The sequence below is a fragment of the Chaetura pelagica genome, unplaced genomic scaffold, assembly GCF_000747805.2.
Source record: "Chaetura pelagica isolate M959 unplaced genomic scaffold, ChaPel_1.0 scaffold55, whole genome shotgun sequence".
Classification (NCBI taxonomy): Eukaryota; Metazoa; Chordata; class Aves; order Apodiformes; family Apodidae; genus Chaetura; species Chaetura pelagica.
The window spans coordinates 5,344,611-5,368,149 of record NW_009953571.1 but is presented as its reverse complement, the minus strand read 5'-3'; the positions used below and the strand labels follow the sequence as shown (position 1 = coordinate 5,368,149).

At 38.7% G+C, this 23,539-nt stretch overlaps 1 protein-coding gene across 1 annotated transcript in view; it reads right to left on the bottom strand.

Annotated features, from left to right (window-relative positions):
• The window catches only part of MGA (MGA, MAX dimerization protein), a 41,594-nt gene that overhangs the window by 4,899 nt on the left and 13,156 nt on the right, over window positions 1–23,539 (bottom strand). Inside the window, exons 6-21 of the mRNA XM_009999574.1 lie at window positions 22,964–23,062; window positions 21,533–22,182; window positions 20,509–20,866; window positions 19,736–19,959; window positions 18,780–18,917; window positions 18,286–18,358; window positions 16,389–16,906; window positions 14,610–14,907; window positions 12,343–12,972; window positions 11,457–11,756; window positions 9,493–10,043; window positions 8,287–9,432; window positions 5,401–5,525; window positions 4,142–4,193; window positions 2,307–2,492; window positions 1,398–1,509 (exon numbers count right to left, since the gene is read on the bottom strand). Of these exons, the coding sequence (XP_009997876.1) occupies window positions 1,398–1,509; window positions 2,307–2,492; window positions 4,142–4,193; window positions 5,401–5,525; window positions 8,287–9,432; window positions 9,493–10,043; window positions 11,457–11,756; window positions 12,343–12,972; window positions 14,610–14,907; window positions 16,389–16,906; window positions 18,286–18,358; window positions 18,780–18,917; window positions 19,736–19,959; window positions 20,509–20,866; window positions 21,533–22,182; window positions 22,964–23,062 (5,460 nt within the window). The remainder of the gene's footprint in view (window positions 1–1,397; window positions 1,510–2,306; window positions 2,493–4,141; window positions 4,194–5,400; window positions 5,526–8,286; window positions 9,433–9,492; window positions 10,044–11,456; window positions 11,757–12,342; window positions 12,973–14,609; window positions 14,908–16,388; window positions 16,907–18,285; window positions 18,359–18,779; window positions 18,918–19,735; window positions 19,960–20,508; window positions 20,867–21,532; window positions 22,183–22,963; window positions 23,063–23,539) is intronic.

Below are 23,539 nucleotides of genomic sequence, written 5' to 3'. Positions count from 1 at the left end.
CGATTTTTTTTAAGTAATTTGTTTTCTGCAGAAGCACACAATTTAATATGATCGAAGTTGAAGTAACTATACTGGCTTGTTTCCCGCTTGCTATTTATGTTTTAACACCATGGTCTATCTTTAATTAAGTGTATATTTAACTCTTCTGAGAGAGGACCTTTTTCCTCATCAGGTTTGAGGTACTTCACTAGGAATGCAAAAGTTCAGAAGATTACTTTGTGAAATTGTTTGCTTTCATCCCTTGCCCAAAAGACCTATCAAACGTTTCTGAATTAACAACCAGGTTCAGTAAAACACTTTTTGCTTTTTCTATTTTTTTTTTACCAACTACATCAAATATACACAAAGTGATTCACATAAATACACAACATCTAAGTACCTTTAATTTCTACTTTAGAGGTAGTGTCCTATTTTTATCCCCAGACACTAAGAAGACTACAAGAATAATTCAGTGTTTTGTTGACACACATTTTGGAACTGGCCGTTTAGCCAGTGTCACAGCTTTCCAAAACCTCCAAATGAGAAGGAAAGACACAATAAATACAACATGGCTTTTATGTCTTGAAATGCCTAGATATGGCTTTACAAGAATTAGAAATTAAATAACGAGGTAGGAAAAACACTTTTTGCTTTTTCTATTTTTTTTTTTACCAACTACATCAAATATACACAAAGTGATTCACATAAATACACAACATCTAAGTACCTTTAATTTCTACTTTAGAGGTAGTGTCCTATTTTTATCCCCAGACACTAAGAAGACTACAAGAATAATTCAGTGTTTTGTTGACACACATTTTGGAACTGGCCGTTTAGCCAGTGTCACAGCTTTCCAAAACCTCCAAATGAGAAGGAAAGACACAATAAATACAACATGGCTTTTATGTCTTGAAATGCCTAGATGAGAAGCAGCTTAGAACATACTGCAATTTTGTTCTATGGACAAGCTGCCTTCTAGACACTACTACCACTAGTTTTCAGAAAAGCAGCACATGGATAGTTATTTGCAAATTCAACCAAAGGAGTCAGATGTCTTGGTACTGATCAAAGACCACTGTGTATACTGAACAAAAGAGCTGTTTCAGGAAGTGACCAATGACAGAATAGAAGATTTATTTTTTTTCCCCCACCTACTAAAGCATACCTAACACACAGGAACCCAAGCTCGTGGCTTGGAGCACAGAGATCCTTTAGGCATAATGGAAAACAAAAGCAGTTCTTACCGCCGTGATGAGTGTATCACTAAGTCAGAGCTTGGCAGGACTCTGGCACTGAGAGTCTACATTTTATACAAACTAATGACTCACCTGGATCCACAGAAGATTACTCCACTAACTCCCACTCCTGAAGGCCTTTCATTTCATTATTGCAGCTAGTCTGTATCCAAAAAGTCTCACCTGAAAGTGTGGATACTTTTCGAATCAAAACATCTTGTTTGCGCGTCAGTAAGTTCTTATGTCCAATAAATTTATCTGCCTGATCAGTCAGTCCTTGAATTTCTTCATAGGCCTGGAAAAGTGCCAGGGAACTGATTTATAAACCAACAAAATACAAAATTATACATTCCTTCCCAGAAACCTTTCTATAATTTTAGACATTATCTTCATATTGAGAACCTACGAAACAGGGAAATACTGTGTAATACTATGAAATAATAATAAATATAAATAATAATATATATATTATATATATATTATTTATATATTATATATATATTATTTATATATATAATAATAAATAATGTGAAATACTATGTAATGCCACCCTTTCTGAAATACAAACTGAAAAGCCATAAACATCTCATTCATCCTTCCTCCAAAGCTCAGCTATTTTAAAGAAAAATAGAATAAACCAATAAACTTTTATCCCACAATTTCACGATACAGCTGATAAGCATCATTATGTATCTACAACTTACATTTCGTTTCCTGTCACTTACATCTTTACAATGAACTTTTTCATGTCAGTACAATGCCTAATGAAATGCTGCCTTCTTCTGGATTAAAAAAGTCTTCAATGTATTTCACAACTGCCTGGTGTACACAGTAAGCTACTAAGGAATTAATGCATAACCTTCCATGGTTAAATTCACAAAGAATACAAATAAGCAAAGAGCTAGTCTGAAAGCATGTATTCGTGACATCAAGATTAAGCTTTTAGGAATACATTATTTCACATATTATTTTATTCTAGAGTCCTGCAAAGGTGACAGAACTTCTCTATTCACAATTCACAGAGTTCATATCAATTCACTACCCTCTCCAGACTAATGATTCTCCTCCTCACTTAAGCTTCAAAATACTTACTTGCTTGAGAATGTAGCTTTTGGAGACCTTAGGAAGGTTGTGTAAGCCCAAAGCTTTCTTCAACTTTTCAAAGAGCCCTCGCATTTGACTACGTCGCCGGCGTTCATTCGCTGTGTGTGTCTGGCGGTAATGAGCAAAGGCTTCTGCTTCAGTCCTCAGGTTTCTGCCCTTGAGTTGACGTTTATTCTGGAGAAGTAACCATATTGATGAGTTTAAATAAAAAAGGTAATGCTCAAAGGCATGTTTGATTTACAAGGTTTCTACAGACACCTGAAGATTTCATGTCATGCTATTCTGCTATTACGTCTTCGTGAAAGTTCAGTGTCAGAAACACAGTAAATAAGAATGAAATGCTGACCAGTAAGAAATGGCTGATATAATCACATCAACCCTAAAGAGAAAGATTATGATCAGTCCCTTCTACTCAGAAGCTTTTACATTTTGCAATACAAAGCTATTTAGATAAACCACAGGATTACAACAAAATCACACATTTGAGCCTTTTTGTTGTTGTTGTTTCCTTGTCAATAGTGTCTACTAATGAATGAAACAATCACATCAAATGCAGAACACTTTAATTTTTCCCTAAACTAGTTTGATTTCTATTTTTTTTTCATGGATACATACAGGTTGGGGCCAAAAGAGATTGTAGGTAAGAATGTGAAACTTCGCACCCCAGACATCTACCAAGAGACAGTAAGTGAGGAAGACAGGCTTTGATTTTGGATTTGCTTAAGTTTCCAAAAGGTTGACAGGCAATAAGTAGAATTACTAATCTCTACAGAAGTGCAGGTTATTTTATGATTATTCTTACAGGCTTTGTACAATAATGCTGCTTATTTCATGATGAAGTAATACTTTAGAAGTAGCATTTATGCGTTTTAGTATCATTTTAGGTCTGCTCCAAACCCCAGGAAATCAGCAGAAAAGACTCCTCAGATCCAGTGATAATATTTCTGAGCCTGCTGGCCTTGGGAGGAATCCAAAGACTCCTGAAACCTGGCTCTTGACACCCATTTTGATGTCACTGCCAGACTAAGCACAGTAAAGCTGCAACTGCATCTCCTCTCATGTTGGACAATAGGTTCCTTTTGAGGAAGGGTCTCATGTCATAAATTCAAGGGCAGAGAGAAGAATATATGGAGAAGGCATGGCAGGCAGAGAATCCTGGAGCCCATCTCGGGCAAAAACATACATACACACCAATCCGCACTCATGTACAGAACATACACCAGGCTCACACACCACCTCAAAGTCCCACCCCATTTGGTAGCTCTAGACCTGACACTAAGTACATCACAGATAGTTATGACAGACAGTTAGTGAAATTGGCTTCAAAGCCAGCCTAAAATACAGGATAAGCTTCAGAAGGATTGTAGTGAGGTTTGGTTCAAAAGGATTCTGCGTTACCTAAATACCTATTATTTAAACTACTCTTTTCAGAAATCCTTCACTCAGTGCTGTGCCTAAATAATTCTTCATTCTGTCATCTTTCACACACAAGAACACTTCTCAGTTGTTTATTATTTTACGTGGACTGTAAAAATTATTTATGCCAAGAACACAAAATCCAAGCAAACGTACTAATAAATAAAAGGTAGATATTCCTCCCGTACAGAGCAGAATCTGAAACCACTGATGCCAGAAGCAACCCTTTTTCTTTAATGATACTTGGACTGTGCCCCTTCCCCTCATAAACTTTTCTGGTTTCCTGCATTTTAAGCATAAAGTATATGGAAGGTAGAGAAATCACAGTAAGAACTGCACTTGGGATGAAAGTTTATCTTTAAAATGGAGGTGTGATACCAAAAGGAAAGAGGAGAGCAAACATATACCTTTGGAGATTTTTCTGAATTTTTTTCATCCGAAGAATTACGAGCATGGCATCTGGAAGAAAGGTAAAAAGTTTTTCCCAACACTACTCATCTCATGCACTCTATCCTCATTAACTACATTCCAATAGCCAAGAATTGCTCACTCTCATCCCTTAAAATTACCTCTTCCTTGTATAACTACATGAAATCAAAATACTACTGAGCTTTCTTCAGTGCCACCATCCTGGAAAAAAATGTGCCATTCTGAAAACTGTAAAATTATCCAATTGTGCAAAAGGCAAACTATTTCAGTATATGTCAGAGAATAAATTCAGCCCATGACTGTCAGCTGCAGAAAGTTTTTGTTTTTTTAGCTACATTTTTGTTCTTTTTTTAAAAAAGAGATTCAGTACAGACAGCACATTAATCTCTCCCCCACCAAGAACAACCAAAATCCTCATTTTTACTGCTATCCTAATATATAATAACAGTTTCCTTATAACTCAGGAGCTTCAAGAAAGCAGAAAACAATATAAATTTGAAATAATTACTTTTTTACAAAATATGACATCTGTTTTTTTCCTTCTCACTGAAAAGATCTTTACAATTTATAGAAAGTCACCATCTAAGGAGATAAGTTGAGCTGTACCTTTAAAGGAAAGTTTGGTGCAATTGAGAAACAGTCATGACTGTATTTTTACTTCGCATCTTATCATTATAAATACAAGTGCAGTAACAATAACAAAACCAAACAAACAAAACCAGAACAACAGAAAAAGCCAAGACAGCCAACCATGGCAGACTATATGTAAATAAGAGAATACCTTCTTTCCTGGGGCAATGGTCCCAAAGACCAAACTTTCATTTACAGAATTAGAGATTAGGCCAATGACTGCTCCTGCCTAAAAATAACAAGTCTACCAGTGAGAATAAACAAAGCTTTCAAAATCACATTCAAAAACAAGATGACCCTGCTCATATCCATTTTGCAAGAACGGCAGCAATTCACTCATCATAGTTTTACATTAGAAGATACCCATCCCCATGAACAAATTAACTAGAGGGAGAAGGGGGCATGAAAAAAGGCTAAGACACTTTGAATCTACTCTTAGTTCCAACAGCCCCGTCCTCACAGATACTGGGAAGGCCCAGTGCTCAGGAAGACCTGACACAAGCCTTGCTTTATCTTACCATCACTTTAAACCTGTAGTTTAATGGGTTCATTCAACGCCAGCTCATCAATAAAATACAAAGCTGTAGTGCTCTCCAAGGATGCTTACTTCTGTTTGGAAGGTTGGATATTAGCAGCTGTGGCCTTCAGACGGGCAATGTTAATCTTCTCTGAAAGCTCCTCCACGGTCTCAACGTCCACCTGCTCGTCATCCTCACTGTATTCACACACATCCTGGAACAGTTTTTATTTTGTTTTGTTTTGTTTCTTAAAATGAGTATCTACTCAGCAGTAGAGCTCAGGCCAAAACAGTTTAACCTCAGTCTCAAAAGAGATTACATTAGAATATTAACAATCATTAAAGGATCAACATCTCCAGCTACACTGGCCCATAAACAGTGCTACACAGGTGGTTATTTTAACTGTCAGCTTAAGAAATTCCTTTCACTACCAACTCTGCAAAATTAATTTTGGGAAAGGCAAAAGCCATCTCTGTCATTTATGCTTTTACTATAAGCAAGATAAAAAGCTCCCACAGGGCAGAGTTTTCCTGCCACCAATTCAAAATCAGACCAAACTGCCTTTACAACCTACTACTGTACTCTTGCTAACTAACATTCTTTTGACACAAGCTGAGACACTTATCACCTTGGTAACGGTCTCACACCTAAGATAGCTACAGTCGGATCATCATACAGCCAGGCTTCTTTGGGTCACAGAGTAAACTGCTTACATGATGAAGAGTATGATTTTGGCGCTTTGCAAAATGCTGTCCAATTATTATTTAAATACTTATGATATTCTGAAGAGTATGATATGCAAAATTAAGAACAATGAAGTCATTACTGCAATGAGAACCAGTGTGGGGAAACGTACCAAAAAAGGAACAGTAACAGCTACTACAGTTAAGCACCAATCATCCTGACTCTCACAGAAGTTTTCTAGGGTTTTTAATGGCTATTTCTTGAGTAACTAAAACCAGTCCCTATTCCACATTAGTAGTGAAAGATCTATCAATAGTAAACATCTAGTCATTTCCACTAAACAAAAGTACTAGTGGACATGTTTGCACGCTGTGCTTCCATGTTTCCACTAGCTTAAAGAAACTAATAAACATCCTCTAGCAGTCTGTTGATATGATCTGACTTCATCCAGTCAAGGTTAACAATACCAGTGCAGCCGGTCTTTTAAGTGCTAGACTGATAAAAGAGTACATGCCAGTGAAAAATAACAGACTTCCATATTTAGGTTTAAAACTAAATTCTCCATTAGGCACTGATATGCTAATTTAGCTTGCAGGCATCAGAGACTAACAAACCAAGACTTCTAGACAGGTTTTTGAATCCTTGAAATCTGACTCCTCAAGTTTACTGCTCTGGAACCAACGCTGGATTATTCAGGTTTGTATATGCTGATGGGGAAGATACACCCTTACACGGCTTACCAGACTACGTTAGCCAAAACCTGCATACCAAGTTTCTTCCAAAACAAACATTTCTTATAGTCTCTGGTAATTATATTTTCATTTAATCAGCCTTTTGCAGGGCAAAAGAAAATTCATCTTTAAAACATCAACCTGATGACTCTGTGACCTCAACATTATATTAACCTGTTGGCTTGCAAATACGTTCTTCAGACTACCTTGTTTGGAAGCTTTATCAGGCATCAGGCACAAATTAACTATGGTTCTCAAAACCTGTTACTAACTCTGCTGAAGTTATTGAAGGATACAGGAGTTACCCAACTGTCACTGTCCATCTCAAGATGAGATAGCAACAGCCCAGTTTTCAGCTTGACAGAACTTTCAGAAATTACATCTGCTTTCAGTTTCCTCACCTTCCTGCAGCTGAGATGCTATCATCTTGCCTGAGAACAGCAAGCTGGAATATGAACTGATTAGTCAGTTTTCCTGGAAGTTAAACAGATTCTCTGTAAGCCAGAGTTGCTAAGACTTAGTTGAGTTACTCTGGATACAGTTTTGAGGAATCTCACACGGTCTTCAACTGCAAGGACTACATTAACACAAAAGGGCTAAAAGAATGCCATGTTCCTACCTAGAAAGGTTGGACTAGATGATCCTTGGGGTCCCTTTCAACCTGCCACTCTGATTCTAAGAATGATGTACTTTCAAACTCCTTAAGACACTAACATCAACTCTCCTATTATTAATGTTTGTTCTTCAATTCTTCTCCAGTTCAACCTCTCTCTTTCCACTTGCATCTCATCCCAAGAAATTGCTACCTTATTTCTTATGTCCTTTCAACTGACTCACAAAACCACAGCCATGGAAACGCACTTTTTTCTTATGTCACATACTGATATATAAAAAGTACATCAAAAAGTTAAATGTAGAATTATTTTCTTTTCATTTTGGGGTGAAATTTGATGGAAATTCTATGAGCACTGCAATCTAAATACATCTGAACTGTACCAAACACAATGTCTTACCCTTATTCTGTGACTTCCACAGCAATTTTTATCTATCAAATATGGAATGGCAGCTTTCAAAGACTACTTAAACTTATTACTAAATTTCAAGAGGAATTTATGGAGTGATTAAAACATTCCTTGGAGAAATAAATGTTAACTAAGGGCTACAAAAACTAAGTAGAAGGAAACAAAATAACACAAATACTAGATTGGCTACTACATTTTATGACCGTAAATCATACTACAAGGAACCAAACTGCTTGAGTAAATACCAGAGGAAGACAACATGAAATGGTTCTATTACAGCTTGCTTAGTGTAACTCCCATTATCTGAAAAACTGACAATTTCTAGAAGGCCACTACATTGCTGATTATAAAAAAGCATGCAACTAAGAATAAATAAGACTTTCCACTTAGAACCCCAATCAAGACTTTCTAAAGAAACTGAAGTCCTGAACACAAACATCCTACTGTGTTTTTCAAATCCATGGGTTGTGACATGTTAGTTGGCCAATCAAAAAAAAAAAAGAAATTAAAATCCCTTCATAAATAATGAAATGCTTACCACTTTTTCAACATCTACTTCCTCTTCACTTAGGAAGTCAGAAGCACCATCCAGCAACTCATCAGCAGAATCATCAGTTTTTTCATCCTCTTCATCCTCTTCCTCATCATCATCCTCCTCTTCTTCCTCTTCCACATCATCAGTATTTACATCAATATTGGGCATGTTTCCCTTTTTGTGATGCCTGGCTTCCTGTGCCCTCTGTTCTGGTGTCAGGAGGTCACTTTTCTCACATGTATCAGCTTTGTTATTCTCATCGTTTTGATTTTCTAAAGCAGGTACAATGCTAGATATTTTGCTCCAAGAACTGTTGATATGTGTTACAAGATCATGACCTGTTTTCATTTCTTCCTGAGAATCAAAAGCATCTTGTTCTGTGTTGTTACTGCCTTCCTGTCCAGCTGTGTTTGCTTTGCCTTCCTCACTATTGACTGTGTGGTCTTCTCCTAAAGCATTATCCTGCTCTTCTGCAGGACTGATTTCAGACTGACTTCCTTTTTTTTCTCTCATGTTTTCTGCTTCTGTAGAGTCCTTGTGCTCCTTCCTTTCCTCAGCTGGCTGCATGGCATCACCCTCATATTCTTGTTTGCACTGAGACAGTACAGTCCCTCCCTGTTCCTTGCTCTCCAGCTGTGTATCTTGTTCTTGTTCACTCTGTGGCTGCCAAAAACTTCCCATATCCTCCTCCTTTATCTGTGTCTGTACATCTTCCTCCTCCTCTTTTACAGGTCTCTCCTCCTGTTCAGAATGTATTTGTTCCTCTCCACAAGTCTTCAGCTGTGTAGTCTCTTCATTCTTGAGGCTCTGTAGATGTGCATGATCCACAGGAGCAACTAGAGACTGATCTGATGACTCACAAACAGTTTCAGACTTAGTTGAAACAGCCTCCATTACAATTTCAGAATGGGCAGAATCCTTATTCTCCTCAGGGACCCCTTTTCCTTCCTCATAATTTGGCTTCTCACTGATATACGAATGGTCAGATGATATGACATCTGTGGAAACATCATGTAGAGAAGAATTATCATCACAAGAACTCTCTAGCACCTTGGAGTCCTTCACCACCTCTAATATAGCAGAATTTCTATCAGGCTCAACTGTGCCAGATGCTGACTCTTCAACATTATTTGACTGGTTAATTGGCACCTCATTTTCTTCTTGTTTGCTATCTGACTCTTCAACATTATTTGACTGGTTAATTGGCACCTCATTTTCTTCTTGTTTGCTATCTGACACCGTGACCTCAGACTCTGTAACTTCATTGTTATCTGAGTGTGAAGCCTTCCCAGTCTCCTGCTGAGCAGCACCAGAGTCCTCTTTCTTGCATATTTTCCTGTAATTCTTCTTCATCTGAAGGGATGCAAAATGGTGAAGAATGGAGTTCGGCACAGTCTTCTGTCCTGGGAGCTGAAGTAAAGCAAAACTACCAGATTGTAAAGGTATGAGATTAGCAGTGGTACCTGGCAGACCACCTGAGCTGCAGGTTACTTTAGACTCAGCAGCTGTTTGATTTGTCACACTGCTAGCAGCAGTAGGAGAGATCCTCAGAGTCAGAGTGCCTGGCTGTGACACAAAACTTGTTACTGAAGGAAGAAGAGAAGATGCTTGAGTGGTTAGGTTAGATGTAGGGGATAACTTGGGTACTGCAGTTTGCCCAGCTGAATTGGTGACAGAAGTGGAAGACACAGAGGAAGCAGGAGACACAGGTGACTCAGGAAGCTTAGAAGGTGCAGGCAATCGAATTCCTACAACAGACCCTGTAAGGAAAACAAAACAGTAACTAAAACTTCCTGAAAGCTATTTTTTAATTTTAGTTTTAGTATGTTATACTGTACTAGAAGAAGACAGCATTCTCAAGGATCACAAGTCATCATGTATTTGACAATAAGTTCTCAGTAAAAGAGATGATGCTACACAAAGACATACGAACTGCTAAATTATTATGTGGAACAACCCAAAAAAATACATCAGGTGGCTACTCTAAAACTAGCAGATTTTAATGGTAAGTTCTAGCATTAAGCTTGTGAATTAAAATAGGCAAAAAGACATTGCGTTTAATTGAAGTCCTCTGCATTTCACTAGCTATTTATTGGAAAACAGGGAAATCTGGATTTTTCTTAAAGAAAAAAAAAGATACTATTTCATTTTAAAAATCTTTTTTTTTTTCCCCTCAGAACAAGATTTCCATAGAGAAAAAACTATGACCACATTATGCTACATTTTCAGCATTTCAGAAGTCTTTAAACAAGGAAGAAAAACACCCCCACTGGCAACCAGTTTATCCTGCACAGCAAAAGTTCCCAACCAGAAAGGAATTCAATTAACTTTTTGACCAATTCTTTACCACACCTTATGCTAAAACCTCAACTAAGGCACAGGATTATTTTATCTCCTCCTCACAGTTTTGTAATCTACCATGCTTGTGTTTGCCTCTTTCTTTTCAACACAACTCTGCCTGCCTCTCCTAAAGGTGCTTCTTTAGAAAAGGAGAACAGAAGAAAAATCCTACTGAAGATTACATTTAAAGTACATTTTGTTTATCAACATTTTATTTACAAATATGAACAATAGTATGCTCAACAAGCATCCTACCTGTTTTCTGTCAGATACATGCAATTTCTAACACTTTGAATCCTGTCTTCAACTATGCACTAGAGAAACAGCTGAAAAATCAACTTATTTTTCTTCTTACACACTAAGGAGGAAAAAATGCAGCAATTTTGTACTACAGGGTAACATTTTATCTAACCATCTAATGTAAAAGCTCTAACAAATCCACAAACCCAACAGAAACAGCAGCATATCCAATGAGACATGGGTAACAACAGCTTATTTGTTTCAAGAGAACTATTTTTGAATCATCAGATCAACAGAATTTAATAGTAGAATCGTACAACAGACATGGCTTCACTTCCACATACCAACAGGCCCTTTTATTTGCCTCACAGAATCACAAATCTTGGTGACTTAGCTAATAAATACAAGTTTTGTATTTTAGACACATGGTTTGTAAGTTCTGAAAAATTAAACCATGTTCTTTAACTACTCTCACAGAATCAAATTAGACTGTTCACTTCCAGCAGAGGAAAGGAGCATCAGAGACATTTATTACATGGTTCACTTCTAATCAACACACTGAACAGTCAAGAAAGAAGCACTGCACTTTGTACCTGGATTACGGAACATCACTGGCTGCACGCTGGGCTGGGCACCTCCTGTTCGAAACTGCTGCAGAGGGACCAGCTGGATGATCTGCCCATTCGGATGTCGGAACAGGTTGACGGCACCAGGGCTCCTGAGAGGCTGAAGGACCATCCTCTGCCTCTGAGCAAGCGGCGCGTTGTTCAGCGGTTGCAAAGCAGGAGATGTCTGGTGCACTGGAATCAGCAGCAGTCGAGGTCCTATACGTTTGTCTGTTCCAGGAGACAACTTCTGAGGACTCTTACTCATAGCTTGTGGAGTAGGATCTTCTGAAACATTTAAAACATTATATGAAAATCAGCTTAACGGAACAGCCTACAAGTCAGGCTTGATGAAATCAAGCACAAACATTTTTTGAAACAACTGGTTTTCTTCAAATTTTTCCAAACCATTTTTTCTGTTTCTATTCACAGAACACATATAGAACCAACCAGGTCAGAACAGTCTTTCTCATGCAGTTCCCTTGCCATTTCTCAACCATGTCCCAGAAGACCTCCATGTTAACAAGAGAGTAATTCTATACCTATTTCTTGGACTCTATGCCAACTGTGAAATTCTAGCAGTCGTAACTATAATTGTGCTATACATGTGTATGGGGCAAGAAAAGTAGGGAGCCTGCCAGCTCATCACACAGTCACTGACCAGATAGCTTCATTTTTTCCTTCCCTACCAGCCCAGGCTGCGATAAAACAAGCAACTTAAAAGATTACATTTCTTACTCTATTTCAGAAAGAAGGGTGAGCAAGTGAATCTATATTTAAATTGGGTTGTACAGCTGCAGCCTGAGTCCCAGCCATGAAGGAGACAGCATAAAAAAAGTATTTGCAGTAATAGCCCAAAGCATCTAAGCTTTACCTTTCTTTGGAGTCAGTGATAGACTTGAATTAACTGCTGCCAGTGTAAGTGGAACAGAGCCAGCAGAGGAAGTTGGTGAGGTCACCACAGATGTAGCCGTTGTTGTTAGTATAACTGTAGAATTGGATGTTGTGACAACAGGACAAGTAATAGTTGGTGGTGTTACTACAGTTTTAGGGAATGATGTGGTTGCTACTGGTGCAACAGTCTCCGTTGCTTTTGTTGTGTTCACAGCGGCAGGAGGAGTGGTGGATGAGGGAGTAGTACAGGTATTGATTCCAGGTGTTACCGGAGCGGCTGTGACTGTGACTGCTGGAGGAAAGCAGGCAGGTTCACTAGCTCTTGTTTGGCTGGAAGTGGTCACAGTAGATGCTGCCACTGCAGTACTTTCTACAGTAACTGGCGAAGTGGTGGCGGCTGTAGTGATCCCAGGAGAGACTGTACACTGAACTGGAGATGGCCTCGAGGGAACCACAGGAGCAACAATCATTACAGGGCTAGGCTTGACACTGAAATTCTGTGGCACCGACAGAGGCTGGCGTGTGCTCACTCCAGGAATCTTCTGCTGCAGAGCTCCAGCTTTGTTCATCACAAACTGTGTGAACACACCACCAGGTGAGGGTCGGGGAGCTGCAAATAAAAACTTGCAGGTCAACATTTTAATAGATTCCCTCTTTGCCTTTCTTGAGATGCTACAGTTGTAATTTCAGCATTAATTTGACCCTCCATTTTTGTTGTACCTTGTAACTGAAACCTTTAAGGCAGTTCTGAACATGCTTTATGTATTAGAAATATGTCTGCTTTATGCCATTTCTATAGACAAAGGATCAGGTCTTGAGGGGGTTGCATTAATCATGAAACTATGAACAGACAATTCTAACTACAGTACAGGAACGCAAACACCTAAGTGAAATAATAGGCTCAAACTATTTTCTAAACCTCAAATTCTTCCTGTAACAGCTTGTGTGGTCTTCCTCTTTTCACTGCTTCTTGGTTTTCCTCCCCTTTCAATTGTATCCACATTTTATACAGCCATGGGAGAAGGAGGTGGGAGGGAGACAGTCTGCCATATCCCCTTCTCATTGCAGTGACTTTTGTGTAACTGAGGACTGGATGGGACATATTTTAACCAGCCTCACCCCTTGCTCTTCAATGGATCAGAATAGTGCCTCTACATCACCCCAGATGCCTACAGATGAGTACAACAGCACATACTACAGAGCAAGCCCAACATGAACGTTATAGTTATTTATGCATATAACATTTTTAAGCCAGACTATACCAGAACACTTGAATTGTATATGCAACCATCACTTCACCCATCAATGAAACGCAGCCAGCTCTTTTAATACTGCATGAACACACAGAACAAAAAGTTTTATTACAGGACAAGAAGAACAGTCCCATTTACACGGCAATGAAAATTGAAGCATAAAAAAACAAAACAATCAACCAGAAATTAAGAGTTTTGCCAGGACACAGGTAACAACATCCTTTTCTCTTGCAAAGCTTCTTCAGATCTTTAATGAATGTGTGGGACTATGTTGGGCACTAGATTTTGTTTTGTTTTTTAAAATGTAATCGTTAAAGGCAACTTCCTCTCTTGCCACACTAGGGTAACCGGTTCAGTACCAACTCAGACACAAGTACCACATGCTTCTTCCAAGACTGTTCTTTGCTTTTTTAACTCAAAGAGCTGACTAAATCCAATCCTGTTTAGCTTGTGAAATCCAATGAGATTATAGGCAGGTGTGTTTATTGGCTGCACACCTTTTGCTTCACTAATCCAGATTTCGACCATCTCATCTTCCACTGCTGTTTCATGCATCTTTCGTGGTGACAAGAATTCCAAGTGCAACATCATCATCAGGAAAACTGACACCGAAGAACCAGAGATTAAAGTAATCCTTCACTCATTTTAAGTTAAGTTGATGTTTGATGAAAAGCAATTAAAAATCATAGTAAGGAAACTCTCAAAACAAAAATCCAAGCTTAACATTCAGCAAGACTCCATCCACTTTCTTGTCTCTTGAAAATACGCTCTAGTAGCATTAATAAAAGTAACTAATAGTCAACATCTGTAATCTTATTCTGACGTCAAAATAATACCTTCTACTTTAAAGAGCTTATTCATTGCAGAGGCAGTTTAGGTAGGCAATGCAGCCAAAGGCAGCATGCACTGTTGCACAGACATGAGCAGCAATGCTGTACACTCACTTTTTACTTCAGTTCCACGCAATTTAAAACAGTAATAAGTTCCAACCTACCTATCTGTCTCTGTGCTGGGACATGGGTTTTCAGAGTCGCCACAGTGGGGGTTGAAGTAGTGCTGGTGGAAGATGTAGTTTTGGGAGTTGATGTTGTGGGCACCTCGACTGATGGTGTCCCAGAAGCAGCTGCTTTAGCATTGGATGCTACCTTGGAGATCACAGTACTGAGGGTTGAGATAGGAAGTACTGTGGGTCGCAGCCTGCCTGTGATATAAGCTGCTAGCCGATTGGCGGGATGTAATGCCCCCATCTGTCCCAAAAGCAGTTTGGCCTGAGGATACCTTTTATCATTAACCTGAAAAAAGTGGAAAAGGGAAATTTTGTGAAAAGAATGCTAATTCACCACCTCTGGAGAGGCGTTTCATTCCACGGGACTTTCAAGTGTTTGTTTAAAAAAAACAACACATTGCAATTCAGAATGGGAATGCCTAATCTTACTGCCCAAGAGAACTTCAAACAACTGTTTATCTTTATAGAACAGATTTGAGATGCTACACAGACTGTCACATACAACCACCAAATCCAAAGGAGCATGTGAAATCACTGAAATTAGATAATCTGACTTACACTAGCACTTATTTTTCCTGTGCCTTATGCTACAGTTCTGAATAAAAATGGGTTCCCACACTCAGTGACAATTTTGGATGAAATTCTGAAACCTAATTAATACCTAGTGTAACAGAAGAAACATCATACACATTGGGACAAAACTCTAAAGAGCTTGTAGAAGTTTTACCAGCTTTCTTATCTGTACTGTCATTTGACACTGTAATTAAGGTACGATGAGTTGACTAACTTCAAATTCAGAAGTGTAGTGGTAACTGACTGGATGGGAGAGAAAAAACATAAGATCCTTTGGAATTGTCAGGCTTTATGTCTCTACTGTACAATGGGAAGTTTTGGTAGTGTTGCGTTTTATCTTCAGGTTGTTTGGTAACACCTCCTAAAAGCCAAGTCACTAGTAAACACACATTTAACACACTACTAAATAAGGCCTTGACTCTATTTCTTGATAAACTTTTAGTAGAAGGAAGAAATCTCCCTCTACATTTTTTTTCTGTACTAACTTCTCTTTGTGAAGGTGCCATATCTGCCAAGTGTCATGAAAATAAATCTTAGTCTTATTTTCTAATTCCTCTGCCTTTTCTGAAACTGGTGCTACTATAACTACAAAAACCTTCGATTGAAAAAGATCTTCCTCCTAGCCCCGTAAGTTCTACCACCAGTTTGTAATACCAAGTTGGCACCATGAATCTACATGGAAAACACTCCCTTTTAATACAGGGTCATGAAGTCTCTTGATGAACAACAAATTCTGCAGATGATGCAGGCTACTAATGAAGATTAACAGTAAGCTGTAGCAAAAGCAATTTAATGCTTATGGTTTAATTTTAAAGTTTTGTCCCAGTGTATGCTTCCTCAGAAAATATTCTGTGGCCTCTAAAAGCCATTCACTTAGAAGTATTATCTGTCAAATGCATCTGCAGCAAGTTTTCCAAAGCACCAAAAAGATCTTGAGAAATTCTGTAACTGGGCCACCAAGACTCAAAGTGCCAAAAAGACAAGCTAACCCATCAGATTTCAAACTTCCAATCAGATCTCCTGTTATTGAGTCAATCTTGAAAGGGACAAGCAGGGATGCCACCAGATACTAAGTTCCTTGTCTGGCCAGAAAAAAGACTAGGTAGACAAATAAAAGAATTCTCTCCTTCAAGGATTTCTGGGATGCTGGATGAAACCAAATCTAATCTCCACAGTAAAGGCAGAGAAACCCACCTGAATCAAGCCTGAGGGATTCATATTAGCTTTAGGTTTGTAGACGACCAGCTTTCCTGCAGGAGAAACCCCTGCATAAAAAGGCAAGCCTCTGCCCACATGCAACTTCTTCCGTGGTTGGCCCAATCTGCCTGCCCGTAAGAACTTTCTATTTTCTGGGGTTGTGAGTGATGGTTCTTCACTATCAAGAGTCTCCAATACTATGTCAGGCTTCTTGTCCTTGTCCTGAGAGGACGGCACTGAAATTTTCACTCTGGAGGAGTAGACAGGAGGGTGGTCCTCATTCTGGGCCTTGTGTTCCGAAGCCAATTCAATAACGAAGCTACCCACTTTGAGGCACTGTGGCACATTACAGTTGATATGCTGTGATAAGATGGTCAAGACTTTACTGTGATCTTCCTCCCAGTTGCAGTCAGGGATAATCTCGATAAGTTTGGTTGGTTCACCTGGAGTGGTGTGATGAACATAGGAGGCGGAGGATGAATCCCCCTCACTATGGGACGAACACCAGCTTTTCTCTGAGAAAGAATTGAAATAGGTTTCTGCAATACTGTGGCATTTTAATCACCTGGATATTCAAAGAGTTTTATCTGCCCACATCTCCACCCCTGTCTCAGCTGCAGGGCAACAACAAGTAAAAGATCAATTAAATCACATCCCCTTGCAGAGCTCCACAAGCAAGAAACACCTCACTGCAAAACTAAGGTAACTATTTCTCACAGTTCATTCCCTGCAGCCATACCATCTCAGGTTGCATCCCATTGCATCACCAGCTAAACAAAGCTGGGTTGTTTCAATACATGGATGAGTATCTCCAAGCTACACCAACATGCAGTAGAAAGCATCACTGGTTATTCAAGAGACGGCACTTTTCTCTTGGAGGCAGAAAAGGACCAGTGTCCTATAATGGCATGAGGGGCAAACATGCTGCCAGCAGAACTGTCTTTTGCGGAAGGTGTGTAACGGAAGTAGGACCTTTTGTTGTCACTACAGATCCAATGTCACTTTTTGCAAAACTGTAAAGATGTTGAGCCCTGTGTCCTGGCCGTTTTAATTTCACCTACCAATTCACAGCCATTTTCAACTAGTTGATTGTATTATTTTTCCATTCCAATCCTTAAATGTAGAGTGCACTGCTGTATGCATTAAACAAGTGAAAAAAGTCAGCTCAAAAAGGCAGCTGTATTTCATTAATGGATGATAAAATGCCTCTAGCATATGTCTCATTTTAAAGTTCATAACATGAGTCAGGCCACTTCAGAGAGAAGGAAAACACAGGTGTCTATAGCATTATCAACTAGAAACTCAAACCCAGCATATATAATGCAACAATACTTGATCTTTCAACTTGAACTAAAAGAATTCAACATCAAACTCCTAATAAAGTACAGGCGCTTCCTTATCCCATATGGTTTTAAGTGGAGAACACGAGGATCCCATCCTCACAACACCACTTGGATATTTTTTAATTCTTTAGTAACGACAAAGTAGTAGTAAGGCAAAGAAGAGGAAAGAGAACCCAGACAAACCATGCATAGAGATCTCCAATCCTGCCCAAGTATCTAATAACCACTCTTCAAGACAAGTCTGCTGTTCAGTATTATCTTTTACTGCTAAACAAGCTACTGTAATAACAGTAATTTTAACCTTAGAGCAACAGCAGGTGCTGGGTATTTAGCCTGATGTAACTCCCACATGACACACAGAAGTGCTTAAGAAAAGAGGAAACTGTAAGCTCATCATAAGATTTTTATTGACAACTGTAATAAGTTCCCAGGATACTGAACTTTGTTTCATCAATAGATGCATCCTTTTTAAAAAATTAAGCCAATACAAAAAACCCACAAAAACGTACAACTAGAAAGAGGCTCAATTACACTCAAGACTCAGCTCTTACCTCCTGATTTATCAGGATCTTTGTCTGTCTCACAGGTTGCTTTCTCAAGGGACTGAAGCTCTGGTTCATGCTCCTGTGGGAGGAAAGAAATGCAAGAAAAATATTTAACCTGCGTACCTCTTTCACACTAAAAATCACATCACAAAATGTAGTCCACCATATTGGTACTCTGAATCATAAAACATAGGCCAACTTTGACAATGTTACAATTTTCATCTTAGAACAGTTCCTTTAACAACAAACATTTAAACTTAAAGAGGATAATGCACTTGGCAGCCAGGAATTTCCACAGACAAGGCAATTTCTGTCACAGTAACAAGGTAAGTCTACCACCACTCCTAGGTGATTTAGGCTTCAGGCTTCACAGCCCTATCACCATCAAATGTAAGCCAAGACTTCATGTTGCACAGGAGCATCTGGGAAAAAAAAATACTTTAACATTTTCAGTATTTCTGCCTGTTCTATGACACATGCTAGTTACAGGTGCTAGTTACCTTTATGTTAGAGCTCTGTGAATCACTTTTGTCTTTTTTTTGCCTTTTCTCTCTCTTGCACTCATACGTTCGGACCCGTGCACAAGTCATCATACTTTCCAAGTACCTGTAGACAGGATCTTTGTCCTCCTCTCGAATCTACAAAAAAAAAAAAAAAAAAAAAGGAAAAAAAAAGGAAAAAAAAAAGAAAAACCCTCTCCATTTTACATGCAAGTTAGATACGGAAACAGTCTTGCTTTCTAAAAACACTTCAACATTTATGCTTCAATAGTAAACACCAAAGGAACGGTCTAGCATTTAAAGCTGAATCTGCCCTCTTAGTACCATATAGCCCATTACACCTCTTGCTTCCAAATTACACGTTCAGGTCAGGAGGGGAACAGAGAACCACCCCCTCAAATACCCAAAGCCATTCAGCTGCTCTTGTAAAGTAGGGAAACAAGTCCTAATGCAACCCTAATATGTTTGTTTTTCAGATATAACCAGACTCAAGGCTACTGCTCTTCCTCCTCTATTGCTGTTGCATTTTTTTAGATACTGAGGAGAGGGGAGAAGCAAATGCAGATTCTTCTAACATTGGTAGTAAAGCCTCAAACGAGAACAAAATCAGGTTCCAGCACTACGCTCAACACTGAGTCTGTATCCCAATTTTTTTTTTGCAAGGAATTCATTAATCATAGAGGTTACATTTGCAGCTTGTAACTTACACAAACATTACAGGACCAGCAATCATTTTGCCAGAAATAGCATACATTGCTGCATTTTTTTTACATTATGCCATTAGTGAATCATAATCACCTTTCACCGTCTGCATATTATTACAGTAAATTCTCAACAGAAGATGAACAGTTAAAGATTTACGCACAGTCAATTCATCCTAAAATGGCCTAGCACAAAAGATTTTGGCAGTGTGTTTTAATTTTCAACACAAAAAAACTAAGTACATCTTTTCTTACCACTGGATTTGGTTTAGGAGTATACACTCTGCCCGGTTTTGTTCCACTGGAAGATCTGGGCTTACTAGGAGGCACGACTTCAGGGTTAGGCTGTACCACTGACTTAACCGGTTCAATAACAGATGGCGTTGGGATATAAATAGGCTCTGGATCTATTTCACCTTCTACTTTCACCCACAATGGACAATTCCTAATAGGTTGTTCTGGCTCCGAGTCACAGATAGCTGAAAAAAAACAGAAGGGAAAGAAACCAATACAACTTACTTACAAATGAAGAACCATCTACCACAGCATGCCTTAGGCCAGATCTGCAACTGCTGTAAATCACAGTATTTCCACTGAAGTCAATGAACTCTGCAGCTACATACAGCAACTGAAAATACAGCTATACATGCTCATGTGATAAGAGGGAAAGAAAACAGCACTATGACAGTGAAGATTACCAACAGTTATAGCGGTAATTATCTCATACCCTTAGTCTTTAAAGGTATTTGGACGGTTGAGCAAGAACTGAAATTATCAAAAAGAAACTCCAGCTATTCGGTCACAATAAACAACTAAGTAGTGCCCAAGATGCTGATCAGTTTTAAAAAGCAAAAATTATTTCCTGCTAGCTGGCTATACAAACGCAGGTGCTGCAGACACCTCTTTGAATGAATTCCAAATTTCTGGATTTAGAAATGGCTTCACTACCACATCCTAATAAAAATGTCCACGAAGCTAAGTGGTTTCTGCAAGGCTGCAAGTAATCGCTTTTGCTCAGCAATACTCACTGTATTCCACCCTTTTTCTCTTCTTCTTGTCTTTCTGCTTCAGCTCATCTTCTCTCCCATCGCCCTCTTCTTCCACGTCTTCATCCTCTGGCTGATCCTCTTGCGTTCCACAGAACACGGGATTTCCACGTGCAGCCTTTTTCATTATTTTTTTATGTTTTGATCCTCCCTTCACCAGCAACACTTTTCTCTTCAAGCAAGTACATGCAAACATACAGTCTGGCCTGCGGCAGTGGGTAGGCTGACGTTTCTCCAGCAGTAAACTGGCACATATGCAACCCAGTCGACAGAAATCATTATTGCAAGGAGGTGCTCGTCGCCTTATTATTTTGTAGATGGGTTTGTTTTTGAGAGAAGCCTAAAAAAAGGTTTAAACAAGTAGACACTTCAAATTTTAGTACGAGGCAATTTTAGTAAAATTAAATCAAACCTGTGTAAAATTGCTATTCAAAGTTAATTCAGAATAACCAACTACATGTTTACATACAAACATTTGTCATCTGTACTGAAAAAAGTAGAACAGTGGCAAGTCTGCATTTGAGGTCTTCTGAGAAGGAATTTCAGACAGTCAAGCCATCTTGGTAGTAAGTAGGATGTGAAGAAAGCAAAAGAGGTTATCAGGTGACAACCAAGTTAAGTGACCAAGATTTTTCTGCAGTCAGATAAACTGCAAAAAAGGGCAACAAATAGTAAGGAAATGTAGTTACTGAAAGCAACTGTATTAACCAGAATTTTTAATGGTGAAAATTCAAGGTAACTCACTGATTATAACTATTAATTTATGATTCTTATCAACATGCTATTACCACAATTAAGTTTTTTTTTACATGCTGCTAAGTCAGCACTTAAAACTTTCACTGCAAGGACTACATCACAAAAGATGTAGTGTATGTAGATCATGTAGATGATGTACATGATGTATATCACGCTTTGTCATGCTCCTCAGCAGCTCATTTTCTGCATCTGTATGCAGTATCCCTAAGTGCACAGTGACACTACAGAAAAGAAACTATTAGAGGTCTACCTGAGCTGTAAGCAGGGTTGCCAGAGAGATCTCTGCTCGTTCTTCTGTAATGTAGGTCCGTGGTTTGCCATCCCAGAGAGCACAGTCTTCCAAGTCCATTAACTTCACTTGAGATTTAGACAAACCTAGTGGACGAGCTGCTTGTTGCTGTGGTGGTGCCTGGTGCAAACTGATCTGTTTTGGAAGTACATTTTGATCCAGAGCTGGTGTCACAAAACTATCTGCTTGGTTAGTCAGGCTGCTATTTGAGACAGACTTAGCAGTCTTTTCCCCTGATGTTGACGAGCTGTGTCTCTGCTTTGCAGAAAAAGGTGAAGGCAGTATAGGCTTGTAAGATGATTTTACTCTGCTGTTTGTAGATGTCTGTTTGTTTTGAGTCTTTGTCTTCCTAGAGGTAGATGACAGAGGAACAGGCTTCAACATGTAAGATGTAGATGGAACTATTGTGGACTGCTTCTTTAAGACACTGTCAAGTGTTCGCACATAGCTGGTGCTCTTAGTGGGAAGCTGATACACAACGGGAGAAGCGGGAGTGCTAGAAGAGAATCCCATACTCGTTTCCATCAACTTCCCTTCATTTTCCAGGTACTCATCCAGCTTGTCACTACAGAACGCTGAGCGATTCTTCAGGGAACTTTCTGAACTGCCACCTAAATAAATAAAGAGTACTGTAACTAGCTCCTGGGAAAGCATACTGACAAATCTAATAATAATTAAATAATATAGAAAAGGTAAATACCTCTCTAAAAATATATACACAATTATTTTAGAAGAGTATAGAGCACAATCAGTTGTACGGACAACCATTTTTGTGGAGTTTTCACATGTGTATTTTTTTTGCAAACGTACTAAGTTGCATAGAAGAACCACCTACTGAAGGTTTACTTTCTTTGTCTTTTAATATCTGACCTGCAACACCCAGAGCAACATTATACTGAAGTGCAGTAGGTGTAATGTAAGTATTTATTGCATCAATATAAAGTTTAGCGAGTTGCCAAATACCTATTTCTTGCTGATGAAGGACAAAATGAAAGGAATATCTAATCTAACTGGAGTTAAAAATACACTGATACAAATGAAAAGTACTCTAGTTCGTCAGGGTCCCTGGAGCAACAGAATTCTTAAGTTACCATACTTCAAACAAACAATACCAAAACTATCACAGCTTTGATCTTCACTCAAGACTTATGCATAAAACAGAATACGTGTATTTTCACCTTGCAGTAAGTTTCCTCTCCTCCCTCATAAACCTCCATTCTCACCATGGAAGCAGTACCAAAAAATTCTTTATTCATTACAGTTTCAAAATAAAAAAAATAAAATCTCTCATTAAGACACACACAATAATCAAATTACACATCTGTGGAAGGTCAAGAAACAAGCCATGTGTGGAAAACATGTATACTGATTTTGTTTGTTTGTTTGTTTTACCTTCATTTCTAGAAGCACCATGAAGCTTCCCTCGCCAGCCTTTTATTTTTGTGAAATCATTTGTTTTTCCTGTCCTGGAAACAAAAGGAAATCCTGTATCTGGAAAAGAAGAAAGGTCTCAGTTTATGTACCAAACTTGATTGTAACAATGTTCTAGTAAACTCTGCTTGTTCCTTTTCAGGGATAGATGAACAGGAGAAATAAAGAGACTTGAATTTTAGATGGGTGTTTTTGTGAACAGAATATTTTAAAAAGCCAAGCTTCCTGTGGAGTTCTACTGCATGGCCATGCATCTGCTATCCAATATAAAATACATCTTCTCCTGTATTTTTTTAGTCTACTTTTTTAGTCCTCTTAGCAATGGTGGAGTTGATTGAAAACTCCAAAACAGGTGAATCAGCAAGTTAGGCTAAAATGGAACAAGCAAGTTTTGAGCTGATATTACAATGTCTATCAGCAAGGAAACTAATTTGAGTCTCTTCCCTCAACTGAGCGAATTATTTCTGTAAGACCTATAGAAACTTCATTTAACATTTGCTGTTCTGTCAAATTTGGTTGAGTATCAGTTAGGGGCAG